Below are 21,315 nucleotides of genomic sequence, written 5' to 3'. Positions count from 1 at the left end.
GGATCACAATAAACTGTGGAAAATTCTGAAAGAGATGGGAATAGCAGACCACCTGACCTGCCTCTTGAGAAATCTTATGCAGTTCAGTTCAGTTCAGTCTCTCAGTCGTGTCCAACTCTTTGCAACTGCATGAACCGCGGTATGCCAGGCCTCCCTGTCCATCACCAACTCCTGGAGTCCACCCAAACCCACGTCCATTGAGTCGGTGATGCCATCCAACCGTCTCATTCTCTATCATCCCCTTCTCCTGCTCTCAATCTTTCCCAGCATCAGGGTCTTTTCAAATGAGTCAACTCTTCACATCAAGTGGCCAAAGTATTGGAGTTTCAGCTTCAACATCAGTCCTACCAATGAATACACAGGACTGATCTTTAGGATGGACTGGTTGGATTTCCTTGCAGTCCAAGGGACTCTTAAGAGTCTTTTCCAACACACAGTTCAAAAGCATCAATTCTTCGGTGCTCAGCTTTCTTTATAGTCCAACTCTCACATCCATACATGACTACTGGAAAAACCATAGCCTTGACTAGACGGACCTTTGTTGGCAGAGTAATGTCTCTGCTTTTGAATATGCTATCTAGGTTGGTCATAACTTTCCTTCCAAGGAGTAAGCATCTTTTCATTTCATGGCTGTAATCACCATCTGCAGTGATTTTGGAGCCCAGAAAAATAGTTAGCCACCATTTCCACTGTTTGCCCATCTATTTGCCATGAAGTGGTGGGACCAGATGCCATGATCTTAGTTTTCTGAATGTTGAGCTTTAAGCCAACTTTTTCACTCTCCACTTTCACTTTCATCAAGAGGCTCTTTAGTTCTTCTTCATTTTGTGCCATAAGGATGGTGTCATCTGCATATCTGAGGTTCTTGAGATTTCTCCTGGCAATCTTGATTCTAGCTTGTGCTCCTTCCAGCTCAGCGATTCTCATGATGTACTCTGCATATAAGTTAAATAAGCAGGGTGACAACAACCAGTCTGTTGTTCCATATCCAGTTCTAACTGTTGCTTCCTGACCTGCATACAAATTTCTCAAGAGGCAGGTCAGGTGGTCTGCTACTCCCATCTCTTTCAGAATTTTCCACAGTTTATTGTGATCCACACAGTCAAAGGCTTTGGCATAGTCAATAAAGCAGAAATAGATGTTTTTCTGGAACTCTCTTGCTTTTTCCATGATCCAGCGGATGTTGGCAATTTGATCTCTGGTTCCTCTGCCTTTTCTAAAACCAGCTTGAACATCAGGAAGTTCACAGTTCACATATTGCTGAAGCCTGGCTTGGAGAATTTTGAGCATTACATTACTAGTGTGTGAGATGAGTGCAATTGTGTGGTAGTTTGAGCATTCTTAGGCATTGCCTTTCTCTGAGATTGGAATGAAAACTGACCTTTTCCAGTCCTGTGGCCACTGCTGAGTTTTCCAAATTTGCTGGCTTATTGAGTGCAGCACTTTCACAGCATAATCTTTCAGGCTTGGAATAGCTTAACTGGAATTCCATCACCTCCACTAGCATTGTTCGTAGTGATGCTTTCTAAGGCCCACTTACTTCACATTCCAGGATGTCCGGCTCTAGGTGACTGTGTAGATCACAACAAACTGTGGAAAAGTCTGAAAGAGATGGGAATACCAGACCACCTGACCTGCCTTCTGAGAAACATGTATGCAGGTCAAGAAGCAACAGTTAGAACCAGGCATGGAACAACAGACTGGTTCAGAATTGGGAAAGGAGTGTGTCAAGGCTGTATTTTGTCACCCTGCTTATTTAACTTATATGCGGTGTACATCATATGAAATGCCAGGCTGGATGAAGCTCAAGCTGGAATCAAGATTGCAGGGAGAAATATCAGTAACCTCAGGTATGGAGATGACACCACCCTTATGGCAGAAAGCAAAGGGAAACTAAAGAATCTCTTGATGAAAGTGAAAGAAGAAGGCAAAAAAGCTGGCTTAAAACTCAACATTCAAAAAGCCAAGACATGGCATCTAGTCCCATCACTGCACAGCAAATAGATGGGGAAACAGTAGAAACAGTGACAGACTTTGTTTTCTTGGGCTCCAAAATTGCTGCAGACAGTGACTGCAGCCATGAAATTAAAAGACACCTGCTCCTTTGAAGAAAAGCTGTGATAAACCTAGACAGTGTATTAAAAAGCAGAGACGTTACTTGCCTACAAAGTTCCATATAGACAAAGCTGTTTTTTCCAGTAGTCATGTACAGATGTGAGAGCTGGACAATAAAAGAGGCTGAGTACTGAAGAATTGATGCCTTTGAACTGTGGTGCTAGAAAAGACTCTTGAAAGTCCATTAGACAGCAAGGAGATCAAATCAGTCAATCCTAAAGGAAATCAACCCTGAATATTCCCTGGAAGGACTGATGCTAAAGCTGAAGCTCCAATACTTTGGCCACCTGATGAAAAGGGCCAACTCATTGGAAAGACCTTGATGCTGGGTAAGATTGACGGCAGGAGGAGAAGGGGTCAACAGAGGATGAGATGGTTGGATGTCATCACCAATTCAATGGACATGAGTTTGAGCAAGCTGCGGGAGTTGGTGATGGACAGGGAAGCCTGGCGTGCTGCAGTCCATGGGGTCACAAAGAATCAGATAGGACTGAGCAACTGAACAACAACAAAAGCAAACCATGTAACTGCAGACATGCACACCATTATCCTTTTGATGTTTCTTAGGAATAACAAGAAGGCCACTGTGTTGGAGCAGAGTAATGGGGACAGTGGAGGGATAGGGCCCAGAAGTGGACAGGCGCTCCATCATGCAAGACTTTGTGGACCATGATAGGACTTTGGATTTTATTATGAACATGATGGACTTTTGAGCAGGGTACTGGGACTTGGTGAGTTTGTGGTATCCATTGTAAGGAGTGAGAAAGAGACAATTAGAAGTCAGTGATGACTAAGCAGCCTTGAAACCCACCTGAGACTGGGAACCATTATTGAGTGATGGTGTAAATATGCAGTTATGTGATTTATTTCAACAGCTTTTGGTCATCCTCGCTTTGGGAGCAGAATAAACATTTGAGTGGTCAGATTGATTTAAAGTTGGGATTTAAAGTTCAGATGCTAGAAGGAAATTGCCTAACATGGTTTACCATGGTAAACTAAGTCATAAGTATTAATAAGTGCTCAGGTAGGTTCTTATAGAGAAAAATTGAATGCTCAGGAGCCCTTGAGGAAGAAAGTACTATATTTCTGCCTTTTGCCTTCTTTCACAACTGCTGTTGGCAATTGCTGTAAGCAATTAGAAGCAATTTAGTGAAAAGAACATTAAGAGTCAGGAGACAACTATGAGCTTCAGCTCTCCCAGTGCCTGTGACACCAGGGTAAATTGTCACATCTGCCAGCTATGAGAAGGCTAAAGAAGTCATCTTTCTTGGTTAAATCTTTCCAAGAAATTCGCTTTGTACCATTAAATAAAACACTTCAACTTTTCTTGGCAGTAGTTCTCCTGAATTTCCTCTTTCCTACCAAATTTCGCCATTCTACCTTGTGCTAATGACTACTTATACAATATCTCTTCATAGAAGAAAAGGGAATTCATATCAGATGCTATACCTGCTCTGCTCAGAACCCTCCGATGGCATCCCATCTCATTGAGAACCAAGTCCATACTCCTTGTGATAGCCCCTGTGATTAGGTCCCTTTGGAACTCATTTTGTGCCATTCTTCTTCATTAACTGTGTCTTAGCTGCACTGGCCTTTCTGCTTCTCAAATAGGCTAAGGGAGTTCTTTCCTGGCTCAGAGCTTTTACAGTGCTGTTCTCTCAGCCTAGAAGACTTCTCCGTCTCTGTATGGGTGAGTTTCTTTTCACTTTACAGGTCTCTGTTTAAACATCACCTATTCAGAGAAGCTTTCCTGACCAACCCATATGAGGTAGCCCCCATCCACACCTCATTACTCTCTATCACATTACTATATGCTATTTTTGTAATATTGCTTGTCATAATGTGTTGTTTTTTTGTTTGTTTCTATATTTTTCCATCTGCTTCTACAACCCCACCCCCCACACACTGTGAGGTCCTTGAGAATAAGCTCTTATCTGTATTATCTGTTCATCATTATTCCCAGAGTATAGAACAGAGTGAGTGCTCAGTACAGATGTGTGTGTCAAAGGAGGAAGAAGAGAGAAGCCTCTTTTGTTACCTGTGCCAAATAAGTAATCCCTCATTAAGATTTTTAGAGCAATGAAAATACTCTGTATGATACCATATGATGAATGCTTATTATTATACAGTTGTCCAAATCCATAGAATGTAGAACATTAGGAATGAACCTTAATGTAAACTATGGGCTGTGTCTTTGAGTTCATCAGTTGTAACAAACGCATCACTCTAGTGAAAGATGTTGATAGGAGTGGGCTATGCACGTGTGAGAGAAAGGGTTTTAGGGAACATCTTAGTACTTTCCTGTCAATTTTGCTGGGAATTTTAAAGTACTACAAATACTGTCTTCATGAAAAAATTATAATTAAGAATTAGATACAGCTCTGGGAAAAAATATTCCTCAAACTCTTAGTTATTTGTGTTGCCCTCTACTGGACTCTCCTGTAAATGGGATAAAATCTTGATTTCCTGGCTAATCTGGAATATTAGAAGATGATCAATTTTTTATAATTTTATAAATTTATTAAAGTATAGTTGATTAACAATGTTGTGTTTCAGGTGTACAGAAAAGTGATCAGTTAGAGATACATATATATCTTTTTTCAGATTCTTTTTCCTTTATTTATTACAAATAAGGAGGATTATTGTACTATAGACTTTCAGATTCAGAAAGAACTAGAGGTCACCTAGTCTAACCTCTCTCTCCATGTAGAAACCTTTCTACAGCATCGATCCCAGGAATTCTTTAGAGGTGCTTCAGTAGCCACTATAGGAGGTAACTACTGCTGCTAAGTCGCTTCAGTCGTGTCTGACTCTGTGCAACCCCATAGACGGCAGCCCACCAGGCTCCCCCATCCCTGGGATTCTCCAGGCAAGAATACTGGAGTGGGTTGCCATTTCCTTCTCCAGTGCATGAAAGTGAAAAGTCAAAGTGAAGTCGCTCAGTCATGTCCGACTCTTAGCGACCCCATGGGCTGCAGCCCACCAGGCTCCTCCATCCATGGGATTTTCCAGGCAAGAGTACTAGAGTGGGGTGCCATTGCCTTCTCCGATAGGAGGTAAAGGATTTACTAAATATATAGGGTTCGGATCCCCAGATGACCATCTGCTACTCACACTTTAGCCAGAGTATTGCTGATTTTGTTTGTTTTATATGTTGGGATTCCACATAAAATTTCATTTGAAAAAAAAAAAAAAAGTTTAAAAACTACTGATCTGACCTCTGCCCAAACATGCACACCTACTAAGAACTTGCTGTCTTGATATTCCTTCATGCTGTTTCCACATATCTGTCTTCGATATTTAAAGGTGATGCTACTGACAGCAGTCACCACTTAAGCATGTGCTTGTCACTGCAAAGACAAATATACCCTGAACAATTCTTTCTACATTTAAAGCCTGACCATTGGTTTGAGGGAGTAGCCATGAGTTGAAGAAGCTATTTATTTCCTAGATTCAGTCTCCTGGAGGCCTGCAGCTATGCTGCAATACTCAGAACTCCTTCAAATATGACCTTCCAGCATATCTTCCACCCTCTTTATTTGTTTCACATCAGTGAATTACCTTCCATATTAAATTTCACCCTAGAGAAATCCATCCACTTTGCCAATTGATGCAAGTCATTTCAGTTTTAAGTGTGTCTACCAAACAGTACTGCCACATCTAACTTTATTTGGAGACATGTTTAATACAAAGCTCCCTATTCTATCACACATTTAAAGAAATAAAAAACTAATGACATGTCTCTAGAGCCAGGACCAGCCTCTATGAAAACCCATGGTTGGTCTGTTTGTATGTTCTGAGAGGGAGATTGGTCAATGAGTCATGGGCCCTTAAAGTTTCCTGATTTGGGTACTGATCACTCTATTTTTTAGTGATATGTTCCTTTGTTTTTCTAGTTTATCACATTTGAATTTGTAAATGTATAATCCAAAGGTAATTTTTCTCTTTATTCAATATAAATAATATAAATCTTTTCCTCCATATTTTAGACATTTCACCATTCCTATAAATTCTTTAAAAATTTTTTTAATTTTTTTAAAATATAAATTTATTTATTTTAATTAGAGGTTAATTTCTCTACAATATTGTATTTAAAAAGCTTTCTTCAGAGCCTATCATGTGCCAAGTACTGTGCTAGGTATTGACGTATAAAGATGCATAAGGTACAGTCCTTGCTCTCAAAGAGTTTATAGTCTAATAGAGGAGACAGGTATAGGAACTAATCATTGCAGCCTGGTTTGCTAAGTACTATGGTGGAGGTTTGAATAAACTGCTGGAACAATTATATGCCTGGGAAAAGAAGGTGGAACTTTAGGGACATCTTCACAGCTGGATTTTAAAAGATGGCAAGGAGGTTGTCAAGCAAAGATGACACATGCACAGCCACAGAGACTTGCAGAATGTATTATGTTTAAGATAGGGAGAAGAGTCTGATGCAGTTAAGTGTTAGGTACTTGAGGGCGATGATGAGATGAGACCTGAGAAACAGTCAAGGACAAAATTATGAAGGGCCTTGTGTCCTATGCCAAAGAAAGGATCTTTTCTTCCTGTGGGCATGGGGACTCATTGAGGGGTTTTTAAGCAGGGTAGTGATATCGTCAGAATCGTGCTTTAGAATGTTATAATGAGCAGTGTAACGGTGCAGTAGAGCAGGGAACTGTGGGAGGAATACAGCACTGCTAGAGGCTCTGGAACACGTGGCAAATTCCTTAAGTAGTCTGGGACATACATTGTCTTTGTTTCTTAACTGTAAAAGAGGAATAGCCATTTTTTCCAACTTCACATAGTGCTAATGAGAGTAAATGAGATCATAAATCCTCTGAGCCTCATAGAAGAAAGCTTCCAGTTTAGAGTTAGGTGGTTGGAAGTTGAGACAAGCATGTCTACACCATATACTTTGACACTTATTCATGCACATCTTATGGGTTTTTTTTTTTTACATTAGTCTTTCTTACACCTTAATTCAACTTAGTCATTAGCTCCTCAAGGGCAGGGTCAAGAGTATTTTGCATTGTCTACAAATTTTACAGAGACAGAGCACAGAATGAGTCCCTAGCACCTTCCTACAGTCTGATTGCATACGGTGTCCTGTCTCAGGTGGACTGCCTGAGACTGAAGCATCCAAAGAAAGCCCCTGGACTACTGGGAACCAACAGTGATGTTATATTTCAGGGCTCTTCTCTAGGGGTGAACACAGAGATTCCAAGCCTTGTTCAACCAGGCCTGTGAGTGCCAGGATGGCTCTTTACGTCTTGTAAAATTTACTTCTTGCAAAATTGTATGAAAATTACTTTTCATACAAAAAGTTCCTTTTGTATGAAATAGAAATGATTACCATTTCACTAGGAAGTCACAATCTACAGGTGAAAGATACTGAGTAGAATATGTGTATATAACAACTGTGGATGTCTGTGTGTATTTAGTCACTAAGTTGTGTTCTACTCTTTGCCATCCCATGGACTGTAGCTGCCAGGCTTCTCTGTCCATGGGATTTCCCAGGCGAGAATACTGGAGTGGGTTGCCATTTCCTTCTCCAGGGGACCTTCCAGACCCAGGGATTGAACTGCGTCCACATCTCCTGCATTTGCAGGCAGATTCTATACCACTGAGCCACCTGGGAAGCCCAGTAATTGTGAATAATTTTTTCAGAATTTAACTAGTCCTTTGTTTGCAGAAAAGGTGTAAAAAGAATGCTAAAAATTTTATATTCTGTCTTTTGGGGTATTTATAATTAACATAGACATAACATGACAACTCTAGATGTTTTTAATCCAAGTTTTGAACAGTGTAAGTGACATATGCTCAAATGTTGTAGAGAGGCTTCATCCTATGGCCAAAACAATATGTGAAGAGCATCCATATGTTTTTCTTGTATGTCAGAAGTTACCCTAGATTTGCATCAGCAGAAGCTAGAAAGTCTGAAAGCATTCCCTGCAGTTTTAAAGCAGGCACCATCCTCTCTCTCCTAATTCAAAAGAGGTTGTGATCAGTTCACTGGACACAATGGCATTTCCTCCTATCCACACCTAATATAAACTGTAGCCAATTAAATGGGGTCTATTACGTAGGTTGGGGATGCAAGCACATAAAGTCATTGGCTCTTGAGATACTCATCTTGTGTGCCAGGACCAGGTGCAGAAATACAAATACATATATATTAAGCCTGGGCCAGCTGCCTTGCCAGTGCTTTTGTGTTTTTTTTTTTTCTGTTTAACTAGAAAAGGTTGAGCAGGCACGATTTCCATCAATCATACCTAAAATGTTATTTTTCTTGTGGAGGAAGAAAGTACATTTAATTCCTCAGCCCAATACTGATGTCTAAACCATTGAGGTTTTTTAAGTTTATTAAATGAGAGTTTAAAGTAAAAAGTGATATTTTTTAATTAACCAGAGTGCTCAGGGAGGGAATATTCTGGTTAATTAAATTTTCTGGTTCAGGGAACAGTTACATGACACATTTTTTTTGTTTCATACATATTCTTTAACCTCTTTAAAAATTTTATCTGTACTTTTCTGCCTTAGTTAGCACAGTAGATTGGAGCTGGCTGAAGTTTACTGCTATCACTTAGTTACTCAGTGTTCCTATGCCCTAGATTCTAATTGGATAAGATCCTTGGTGGTAGCGGATACTGATGAAATCTGGGCTGAACCTGGGCTGCATGCTGGGAAATTGCTTTTAGGAACTTGTTTGGCTTCTTCTCATTTACTTTCTTCCCTAAAAGTGGACTATATGAAAGAAAAAAATTCACTAGCCAAGTGAAGACTTTGATTTGCTAATCTATACTTTACTGAATAAAGACATATTTTACAACAGGAAAATTCCACCTGTGTCATCTGAGAAAAATGTACTAAAGAAGCTAGATCCAGAGAAATGAGACCTTGCACGTCCAAAGGAAACAAGTGAATTCAGTTCATCGTGACCTGTCTATTCAATTTATTCCCTAGCTGAGTTAATCTTACAGCAATCTTCAGGGACCTACTCACCACTTTGACTCTTCTGTAGTACAAATGTTAGGTTCTGTTTATAAGCTATCTAAGATTCGGTGGTAAATAGAACTGCTTTGCACTTTTTCCATTAGTTTACCTTGGACTGTATAATTATCCAAAAGGAAATATGGTCTGTAGATTCTAAAAGCGACCTTCTGGCACTTTGCAACATAATGAATTTGTAGTCAGTATTCTTGATTCATTTTCAGGTAAATATTGCCTTACTTCTACTCTCCCAAGTCTTCATTTGTCTTCAATAGTGACTGCTTATCATGCCAAATGCTGTGTAGAGAGTGAGAACTGTGTAGAATTATGCTGCTGTCACGTTTATTTTATTTCTTGGATAACATTTTCGGTTTTGTCACACAGTTAATGGATTTGTTTCTTTTAACGAGTAGGGCCTTCTTGACCTAATCCTTTTTCACACATCTTCCTGTATAAATTCTAAATCCAAAGGTGCTAGGTCAGTAGCTAAATTGGGGTTATAGAGGAAGGGACCACCACAAAGTCAATTTGTACAGATTTGGCCCTGGGTCATTTACTCGCCTTTGGGGGATTTTAAAAACTCATTTATCCCAAACCCAAATAACCTGAAAGTTAAAGTGATTAAAGTTGGTGGGTTATTATAGGAGACATCTGGATAGAAAAGTTGCTCCTAGAAGGATCTGTTGTGGTTCATTTTTTAACCAAAAGTTCCTCAAATCAGAAAATAGCAAAGGGGATAGAAGCCACCATAAAAAGTAGTGAAGTGGTAAATTGGGAAAGACAAGTAAAGAGGTAGTATAAAACTGACAAAATAGACTCATTTCACAGCATTACAAAACTGAAATGGTAAAAGGGGAAGAGACATGAAAGAGAAGAAGAGAATATTATGAGTAAGATGATAAGCAATAGATGTTGAGAGAATGATATGAAAATTGTTTAGTTAAGTGATTAAGCTTGTGGGCTGAGGAGCCAGAGGCTGTCTAAATTCAAATTCAAGATCAGCCATTTCCTGACCTTAAAACCTTGGATGACTTATTCAGTTCAGTGGCTCAGTCGTGTCCGACTCTGCGGCCCCATGGATCGCACCACACGGGCCTCCCTGTCCTTCACCATCTCCCAGAGCTTGCTCAAACTCGTGTCCACTGAATCAGTGATGCCATCCAGCCATCTCATTTTCTGTTGTCCCCTTCTCCTCCTGTCTTCAATCTTTCCCAACATCGGGGTCTTTCTTGATGTCATGATCCAAGAATCCCTGATCTCTGACCTCATGGACATGAAAACACCAAATGCATATTAGCAAATGTAGTTGACTGAGCCCTGTGCTTTTTCTTTAAAATAGACTTTGTGGTTTACAGTTCACCAGGTCATGTAAGAAACTATATGTTTCTGGTAAAGGAAAAAAATGACCTAACCTCAAAGCTGTAGATATATTTCTCAAAGTTTTCAGAAATATATATGTTGAACTTGGTTTGTCTTCCAAATACATTTGTGTTGATGATGTGAAAGACAAAATGCACTTGAAGAAATTATTTTATCCAGCTATTGAAATAGGGATAAGATTGATTAATGAGTAATATATTAAAGGAAAGGAAAGAGGCCTGGTGTTATAAAGGCAGGTAAATAAGGAGGTCATGTGCAAGTCTTATAGGAATCATTGGGAAAGCTGGAGATGGGTTTTATCTCAACAATATGCCAGGGTAGAATGGTCACTTGCAGTTCGCCTTTTCCTGGAAAAAAAAAAAAAAATGATAGGGATGGGGGTTCTTAACTATCACCACTTTCTGGGGAGAACAGGGCTCAGATAAACTTCAACATCGTAATTTCCTCCTTTTGGTTAAGACAAATATCATCCATCACTGAATAATTCAGAGGCCACCAGATAGCGATAAATCATAAGCCACCAGAGTAGGGTGAACAGGCATCTAAGAAATAGTCTCATGAGGAGTCGTGGTGTTATTCCTATAAAACCACTGGTTGAGAGGTGGTGGTAAAAATCAGTTGTTTTAGGGGCTTGGAGATCAGGCATCTTAAAAGAGGGAAAAATAAACTGTAAAAAAATATTAATGAAAAAGTTTATATTATAGTAAGAGCCAAGAAGTAAACCATAAAGGTCAAGTGTATTGTAAGACAAGTGGAGGAAAACCCATTTTGCAGGACCACTATGGAAGGAGGATGCAGCTGCTTTTGGTGACAGTATCCAAAGTCTAGATTACCTCTCATATAAGGATGTATGTGACCTGAGCATTCCTCCAGACTTCCTTAGTGGTCCAGGCATCAGCTTATTCAAGGAGGTTTCCAGTCATGCCTTGTCTGCTGCAGTGATGAGTTCTTCCAGGTACATGTGGCTTTAGTTTGCAGGACTGCTTCAGATCCCAGAGAAGAGAGCAAGCTGTAAGGCAACATAGGATCCCAATAGGGATTTGGGCAGTCAGGTTTAAGAAAATTTGGAGAAGTTAGATTTGAGAATATTAGCCAGATATTGAAGAAAACTAGAAGAATTGAAAAGTTGCTAAGGATCAACAATTTGGGCAAGGTAATAGGATCCAGTCCAGTTTCCAAATAGGTACCAAAGCTGGTTTTTCTACACAGGAATGGAGGTCAATTACATCTACCACAGAAGACAAAGTTGGCATAATCATCAGCAACCTGCAGTTTATAAAGATATACAAAATTGTCCAAAGACAATAACTAGATTCTGATAACCTGGAATGGTATGCTATAGATGAATCAGTTTTCCTTTGAAACCAAAAAACTTTCTATTCATTTTTCTCCTTTTGATCAAAGATAATCTCAAATAAAGATTCTTCTTTTTTGGCCATTCTGCTTGGCATGTGGGATTATAGCTTCTCAACCAGGTGTCAAACCTGTGCCCCTTGCATTGGGAACATAGGGTCTTAACCACTGAACCACCAGGGAAGTCCTAGAAAGATTGTTCTTAAACTCTAAGGTTGGTCTCACAAGAAACAGAAGGAAAAAAATAGATGAACTGGACTTCATAATAATTTAAAACTTTTGTGCATCAAAGGACATCATCAAGAAAGTGAAAAGACAGCCTACAGAATGGAGGAAAATGTTTGCAAATCATATATCTGGTAAGAGTCTGGTATCCAGGATATGTAAAGAAGTCATGCAACTCAACAACAAAGAGAGAAACAACCCAATGTAAAAACGGACAAAGGACTTGAATAGATATATCTGCAAAGAAGACATACAAATGGCTAATAAACACACAAAAAGATGTTTGACATCATCAGTCATCATGGAAATGTAAATCAAATCCACTATGAGACTCCATGCCCACTAGGATGACTAGAATTAAAAAAAAACAAACAAACAGGAAATAACAAGTATTGGTGAGGATGTGGAGAAATTAGAACCCTTGTACATTGCTGATGAGAATGTAAATTACAGCCCCTGTAGAAAACACATTGGTTATTTCTCAAAAGTTAAATATAGAATTACCACATGTCCTAGCAATTCCACCCCTAAGTATGTATCCAAAAGGATTAAAAACAGATACTCAGAAAAATACTTGTACACAAATGTTCATAGCAGCAATATTCACAACAGTCAAATAGTGGAAACCACCCAAATGTCCATCAACAGATGAATGTATAAACAAAAGTGGTATATACATACAACAGAATATTACTCATATACAGGAATGAAGTACTAATGATTGCTGTAACATGGATGAACCTCAAACACATGCTAAATAAAAGAAGCAGACAGAAGATCACATGTTATTCTATGATACCACTTATATGAAATATCCAGAATAGGTAGATCTGTAGAGACAGAATGCAGATTGGCAGTTGTCAGGGGCACGAGAGGAAAGAATAGGGAATGACTGATTAGTTCAGGGTTTTCTTTTGAGGTGTGAAAATGGTTTGGAGACTAGATTGAGGTAGAGATTGAACAGTGTTATCAATGTACTAAATGCCACTGAATTGTATGCTTTAACATGATCATTTTTTATTATGTGACTTTTACCTCAATTTAAAAATATTAAAAAATAAAAATTAGGCCTCATTAGATTTGGCCTGATTATTTATATAGGTGTTGCAAAAATGCTAATTTACTATATATACTTTAAGCTTGCTTTGCTGGAATTTTTCATAAGAAATCTCATTTTGAAAGTTTTAAAGTCTATTAAGGCTAGGAAACCAAGCTAAGATTTTACCTGCAGTACCTATGAATTTGAAAGAACTCCTCTCGTCTTAGGTTCTCCAAAATGTTTTTAAGTTTCCAGAGCCTGCCAGGAAGTAACCTTCCTTATTCACCTGTAAGGCTAGTAACCGTATAAACCAGGTACCAGGCTAGATTTCCCAAGAGAGTTTTCCATGTATTGGCTCAATAAAGTCAACCTTAGTTCCTAAAAAGTGTCTGATCAAATCTGATTTAACGAGCATCTTTATCAAATATGACATTCCAGGCAAGACCGTGGTTACAAAACCAATGTTTCCAATCATGTCCTAATAACAAGTAGAAGAGAGAGATTCTCATTGAACCTACAGAGGTAATTACATTGCTATGAAGATAAAAATAAGGTAAGAGTTTTCAAATCCTGGAAGTCCATGGGGACTCTGGCAAATAAAAACATATAATGGCCAGTGAGGGCATTAATGAATCTCTAGGAACTTCTTATGCAGCATATAATTCCTGAAATATTTATATTAATAACATTTTGCCTATACAAATTTAGCTTAGGGAAGGCTAAGCATCTTTTCTGGTTTGGCAACTCTTCTCATGCATGTCATCAATAGTAATGTATCAAATAAACCTAATTATTTCTAGCACCTCTCATTTTCTAAGGTAAAAGAATAAATCTGTTATGATTTCACAGGGGCCCTCTGGACTTGATTAAAATAGAATAAGGGGTTACTGAAAAATAATACTTGGTTCGCTATTTAACCAAAATGACAATAAAGGATCTTAAAAATGAGCATAGGAGGTAATATGATTGTAAAGTATCTCATCTCTTTCATAACTGAGAAGACTTTGCTTTCTTAAATTGTTATAATAAAGTCAGTGTAAACCATATAAGGTTATTCCAGTAAGACATAGAATCTTTGTTATCAAGGAAGCAAAACACTTGCAACCTGTTATTAAAAGAAGGAAGACAAATAATCCAGAAAACTTGTCATTTTAGCAGAGAGAAAATCAAAATCTAGTTTTGCATCAGTGTAATATTTGATAATATGGACCTAACAGAAGCAGAAGATATTAAGAAGAGGTGGCAAGAATACACAGAAGAACTGTACAAGAAAGATCTTCATGACCCAGATAACCATGATGGTGTGATCACTCACCTAGAGCCAGACATCCTGGAATATGAAGTCAAGTGGGCCTTGGGAAGCATCACTACAAACAAAGCTAGTGGAAGTGATGGAATTCCAGTTGAGCTATTTCAAATCCTGAAAGATGATGCTATGAAAGTGCCACACTCAATATGCCAGCAATTTGGAAAACTCAGCAATTGCCACAGGACTGGAAAGGGTCATTTTTTCATTCCAATCCCAAAGAAAGGCAATGTCAAAGAGTGTTCAAACTACTGCACAATTGTACTCATTTCACATGCTAGGTACAAGGGGCTTCCCTTGTAGCTCAGTCGGTAAAGAATCTGCCTGCAGTGCAGGAGACCTGAGTTTGATCCCTGGGTTGGGAAGATCCCCTGGAGAAGGAAATAGCAACCCATTCCAGTATCCTTGCCTGGAAAATCCCATGGACAGAGGAGCTTAGTGGGCTGCAGTCCATGGGGTTGCAAAGAGTTGGGCATGACTGAATGACTAACACTTACTTATTTACTTACTTCACATGCTAGCAAAGTAATGCTTAAACTTCTCCAAGCTAGCCTTCAACAGTGGAGAAGGTGATGGCACCCCATTCCAGTGTTCTTGCCTGAAGAATCCCAAGTACAGGGGAGCCTGGTGGGCTGCTGTCTATGGTGTCACACAGAGTCAGACACGACTGAAGTGACTTAGCAGCAGCAGCAGACTTCAACAGTACATAAACCAAGAACTTCCAGATGTTCAAGCTGGGTTTAGAAAACGCAGAGGAACCAGAGATCAAATTCCCAACATCCATTGGATCATAGAAAAAGCAAGAGAGTTCTAGAAGAATGTCTTCTGCTTTATTGACTATGCCTTTGACTGTGTGGATCACAACAAACTGTAGAAAATTCTTCAAGAAATGGGATGACCAGACCACCTGATCTGCCTCCTGAGAAATCTGCATGTGGGTCAAGAAGCAACAATTAGAACCAGATATGGAACAATGAACTAGTTCCAAATTGGGAAAGGCTGCTTATTTAACTTATATGCAGAATACATCATGCAAAATGCTGGGCTGGACGAAGCACAAGCTGGAATTAAGATTGCCAGGAGAAATATCAATAACCTCAGGTATGCAGATAACACCACCCTTATGGCAGAAAGTGAAGAGGAACTAAAGAGCTTCTTGATGAAGGTGAAACAGGAGAGTGGAAAAGCTGGCTTAAAACTCAACATTCAAAAAACGAAGATCATGGCATTCGGTCATATCACTTCATGGCAAATAGATGGGGAAACAATGGAAACAGTGAGAGACTTTATTTTCTTGGGCTCCAAAATCACTACAGATGGTGACTGCACCCATGAAATTAAGACGCTAGCTCCTTGGAAGAAAAGCTATGACCAACCTAGGCAGTGTATTAAAAATCAGAGACATTACTTTGCTGACAAACGTCCATATAGTCAAAGCTATGTTTTTTCCCTGCGGTCATGTATGGGTGTATCAGGGCCATCCTGATTGCTCAGTTGGTAAAGAATCCACCTGCAATGCAGGAGACCCCAGTTTGATTCCTGGGTCTGAAAGATCCACTGGAGAAGGGATAGGCTATCCACTCCAATATTCTTGGGCTTCCCTGTGGCTCAGCTGGTAAAGAATCTGCCTGCAATGCAGGAGACATGTGTTCAATCCCTGAGTTGGGAAGATCCCCTGGAGAAGGGAAAGGCTACCCACTCCAGCATTCTGGCCTGGAGAATTCCATGGACTGTATAAGTACATGGGGTTGCAAAGAGTTGGACACGACTGAGTAACTTTCACTTAGTTTCACTTTCATTTATGGTTGTGAGAGTTGGACCCATAAAGAAGGCTGAGTCCCAAAGAATTGATGCTCTTGAATTGTGGTGCTGGAGAAGACTCTTAAGAGTTCCTTGGACTGCAAGGAGATCAAACCAGTCCATCCTAAAGGAAGTCAGTCCTAAATATTCATTGGAAGGACTGATGCTGAAGCTGAAGCTCCAATACTTTGGCCACCTGATGCAAAGAACTGACTCATTGGAAAAGACCCTGATGCTGGGAAAGATTGAAGGCAGGAGGATAAGAGGATGACAGAGGATGAGATGGTTGGATGGCATCACTGACTCTATGCATGAATTTGAGAAAGCTGTGGGAATTGGTAATGGACAGGGAAGCCTGGCTTGCTGCAGTCCATGGGGTCACAAAGAGTCAGACACGACTGAGTGACTGAACTGAATATTTGATACTAAAGTTCTTCTTGGAAATCTTATAAGTCTATCAAACCTTAGCTAACTTTGACCCCAACAAATAAAATCCTCTTTAGATTTCAGAGGCTCTCTGGTATTTTGGTAAATCTAAATGATTGTTGCCTTTAATTTTTCCAATATATAACATATGTATATATATTTAAAAACATGATTCATGCTGTGAGTGAAACCAGGAAGCAGTACAGTGTTGAAGCAGGAGTATTGTTCATTTCATTTGTCTTCCTGATCCTTGTACTTGATTTCACATGTCAGTGTCTACATTACATACTTGTATTTTCTGTGAAATAAAAACTTAAATAAATCTTGGCAGTTTGATTTTCTAAAAATAAAAAAAAAAACACTTTCTACCACTTTTTATATCTATACATATTTCTTATAGTACAACTCAAAGTGGCAAAAAGAACATATTCATTAACAGATCCAAATACATATAGCCTGTCTGTAGCTTGTAAAAATAAGAAAAAAAGTATACAAACCCAATATTATGCTTAGTAATTAATGCATTCACTTACCTAGAAATGATCTAAGTATATAATGAATACCCATTAAGTAACTCAATTTAGTATCAACCCAAAGTCTTCAGTTACCTAAAGATCTTGTAAATTATCATCAGACTGACATAATTACTATTGAAATAAAGTTTTTCAGAATAATGACTCAATTCTGTTAAATGAATTTGCATTTGTCATAATCTCAAACATTTATAGAGGTGACATTAGCTTATTCAATCAGTAAACGTGTACAAATTTAGGAAGAATATACCCAACTAGAATAAAAATCCACATTTATATTATACTTAACAATGATAAAGAAAAGCTATAACTGATTTTAGTAAACCAAAATTATTAAGTTAGTCTTGTTTGCCAAAGATTTACCTATATTAGGCAAACATAAATTCTTAAAACATTTGAGCTTATTTTTATAGGAATACTTTTTCAGAACATTAAAAGTCTTGAAAGTTCAATTTCTTTATTTTCTGGGAATTTTAGAAATATTCTGTTTATCTAAACACTTATTTCTATAAACCAATGAGAATAGAGTTCTTTAAATATAAGAAAAATATTAGGAAAATATTACAGAGTGATGAGGCCTTTCTGAATTACAGACATTATTATTATTATATTCAGGCTACTGCCATAGGAGAAATGTTCATTAATAAAGAACATCTCAAAGAAAAGGAAAGGGGACCTGTAGTTTTATAAAGGCAGGTAAACAAGATAATCATCTGTGAGTCTTATGAGAGTCATGAGGAAGCATGAAAATGGTTCTTTCTGGAATATGCCAGAGCAATGTGGTCTTTTGCAGTTAACTGTTTCTCAGAGAACAAAGGATGAGAGGTTTCCTACTCACACTGATTTCTAAAAGCACAGGGCTCAGATAAATTTCAGTACTGTCAATGAGATGACTCTGCTTTGTCAATTTTGTCTATAGAATTTCTCTGTGTTCTCTTTTATATGCCATACTATTTCTGCCTGCCTTTTTTGTTTTGTTTTGTTTTGGCTTTTGTATTTCTGTGCTATGACCTGTCTTCCTAACTTAATTTTAGGCTCTCTGAGGGAAGAAAGTATGTCTTGCATTGATTTGTATTTTCCCTCCTTCCCTCTTTCTGCCTAAAACACTTAATGTTCCATCCCAACTACCTAAAAGTTATTGATTTCAGTAGAAAGACACATTGCCTCTTTCTTGATGTGGTAAAATGGTAGGTAGACTCAAAAATTGTAAGCTTTTCATAATTGGAAAATAGCATCCAAGAACCTTAAAAGTTACATATTCAATTCTTATTTATAGAGAATTCAAGGTTGGACAAACTTTTTCCTCTAACTGGTTTCAGTCTGGCTGCATATATAATGCCAGTCTATTCTTTCACTAGATGATCACCAAGTTCACCTTCATGAGCAAAGCCAATGTCTAGTGATATTTTTACCAACTTCCTGCTGTCTAGTGTACCTGTCTCATTGACGTAGCCTGTGAACCAGGGCATTGTGCAGCATATGAAATATAGAAGAGATTTCATGAAGAAGTTTATGCATTGTGTAGGCAATACAAAGACTTTACACTCTTGGGCTTCCCTGGTGGCTCAGTTGGTAAAGAATCTGCCTGCAGTGCAGGAGACCTGGGTTTGATTCCTGGGTTGGGAAGATCCCCTGGAGAAGGGAATGGGCTACCCACTCTAGTATTCTTGCCTGGAGATTTCCATGGACTCTATAGTCCATGGAGTCTCAAAGAGTCGGACACGACTGAGTGACTTTCACTTTCCACAGTCTCATAGTAGCCATTTTAACTGATGCTTATGCCTAGAATTCTATTTCAAGTAAAATATTGGGGAGAATGTAGGAAAAAATGGACTGAATATTCAGTCTGTAGAAGCAAAAGAAACTGAAGCATTTAGAATGAGTTCTTAAAGAACAAATTATAACACATGTTTGATGATGTTCTTTTATATCTACTCAACAAGGCTTAATGGAAGAGTAATAAAAGAGTAGGTTAATATGCTGACAAGAGGTTAAAGTGACACGGTATCACTGATAGCAAAAATATTAAAGGACATCAGTGAAGTCAGTGAAGACAACTTAAGTGAAGGAGCCAGAAAAACTTTAAAGAGGCTGCTTCAATCATCATTGTAATAATTACATTTATTGTAATAATTACATTTATGGAAAGGCAACCACACTGTACTGTCCAGGAGGTTATGCATTTGTACATTCTACACTCAGCTTTGATGAGCAACAAGTCCAAGATGTACTAAAAAAAAATTCTAGATTATGTCATAGGGTCAGGACAGAGAAATCAAATCTCCAACACCTTCTACAAATGGCTGATCAGTACAGTCTTTAATGCCCCTTCTAGATTCTAGCTTTCTTAAGCTCCTTTAAGTAGTAATCTGTGTTCATCATGATGACTTCAGGGTACTACAGTTTTTTTTAAATGACTCCAGAATCATAAAAAAAATATTCTGTTTTGTTCAATATAGTTATATTATAAATCTTTGAAAATCAGGGATCCTGAATGAAAAATATTACCAATCAACCTAAATATTTAGTTTACAAAAACACTTCATTGCCTGGCCATTCTGGGCCATGTACTATATAATCTTTGTAGGTATGTTTTTGTTTTTCTTAAAAGAAGGGGGAATTGTAAGGGAATGGATCTCAAGGGTTAGATCCTTGGCTATTAAGACTCCCTTGAATTGCTTGTGGCTATTGGCTAAAGCAACTTGTTTTCTTGCAGAGATGAAGCATCTGGTTTTTGTTATCTCAATGATGCTGTCCTGGGAATATTACGGTTGCGACGGAAATTTGACCGTATTCTCTATGTGGATTTGGATCTGCACCATGGAGATGGTAAGCCTTCACTTTCAGAGGAGCTTTGCTGCTAGGACTGGCAGGCTTTTATCAGTAAAGCTGTTTCTAGGCAGCTGGTAACAGGAGAAATACCTCTTGCAATTGAAATTTTCCTAATTGAGAATCCTAAAGCAGGTAGAGATTCTTTTAACTGATGCAGTTCCTCCTTTGCTGACCAAGCTGCTTCAAAATACCAGGTTCCTATAATTTCTCCTCCCCTCTCCTCCAGTAGTGAAGCTCTCCAGTAGAGAATCTTAGGAAGTGGAAATCAGGGCAAGATTTCTGAGCGTTTACTCCAGTGCTTAGTAACCTCCATCAGGCCACTTCCATAGGTTCTAAATGAAACCTGCAGTCAGAACTGAGCGTCCTGATGCCGCTCTTAAAACAGAAGGGATGCATGATGGACTAACACTCTGAATTTTTCACCAACAGGGATATCAACTCATGTAGTAATCAAGATCTGTGCCACTTGCTTTGCGTTGTTAAAATTTTTAATCTTGCACAAACCCAGGGCATCTTCTCTAACTTTTAGTAGCAGCAGACTGTAACAATTTGCCTTAACCACATTAATCCTCTCTTAGAAGACTTCACTAAAAGGTTGTATGCAGCCCTCCTGTGTACCTTTCATCTAGAATGTAGAGCTTAAGTGACAGTTACCCTCATTCTATTTCTCTTATAAATATAGCCCGTGTGTCACATATATTTTCATCAATCTAGGAACACTTATCTAGTAAAACTAGTTAAGAATATACCCTTCCTGCCCCCCACATCAGTGATTGCTGCTTCCCTGTTTCCAGGGATCTTTTGAGACAAACTAACATAATCAAGGCATAAGAGTAGTATATCATGGAAGCTGGAGTCAGCCCTACTGCCAAAAAAGAAAAAGAAGGAAGAAATTGTGGGAGAGATAGTAGTAGTTCAACTAGATGGAAGCTTCCATGGAATGGTGACAGAAAATTAAAGGTAACAGAGGAGAGAAGAGTTAAAACAACCAACACACTACTTCGAGAACCATGTCCAATGAATATAATACTCAACCAATGCAAAACACAGCTTTGCTCAAAACCCTTCAGAGACGCTGATTGCTTATAACAAGGGTAACATTTGGCCTGTGGCTTGTCTTTGTATGATCAGCAAGTTAAGAATGGTTTTTTACATTTTACAATGTTGTAAAGAAAAATATGCAATAAAGACCATGTAGTCTACAGAGTCTAAAATACTGTGTAGCCACTTGGTTTGCTAACCATTGACCTACAGCAATGGTTCTTAAACTTGAATGCAGATTAGGATGACCTATGTGGAGGGGGGTGGCAAATTGTAAAATGCAGATCCCTAGG

The 21,315-nt window shown here is 38.6% G+C and overlaps 1 protein-coding gene across 2 annotated transcripts in view; it reads left to right on the top strand.

The window, feature by feature from the left end:
* HDAC8 (histone deacetylase 8) overlaps positions 1-21,315 on the top strand; it is a 238,788-nt gene that overhangs the window by 46,657 nt on the left and 170,816 nt on the right. For both annotated transcript variants that reach the window (XM_027533139.1, XM_027533138.1), the window contains exon 5: positions 19,866-19,978. In XM_027533139.1, coding sequence (XP_027388940.1) covers positions 19,866-19,978 — 113 coding nt within the window. The remainder of the gene's footprint in view (positions 1-19,865; positions 19,979-21,315) is intronic.

The sequence above is a fragment of the Bos indicus x Bos taurus genome, chromosome X (assembly GCF_003369695.1).
Source record: "Bos indicus x Bos taurus breed Angus x Brahman F1 hybrid chromosome X, Bos_hybrid_MaternalHap_v2.0, whole genome shotgun sequence".
NCBI lineage: Eukaryota > Metazoa > Chordata > Mammalia > Artiodactyla > Bovidae > Bos > Bos indicus x Bos taurus.
The sequence above is the reverse complement of the archived record's forward strand: the minus strand, read 5'-3'. Positions and strand labels throughout refer to the sequence as shown.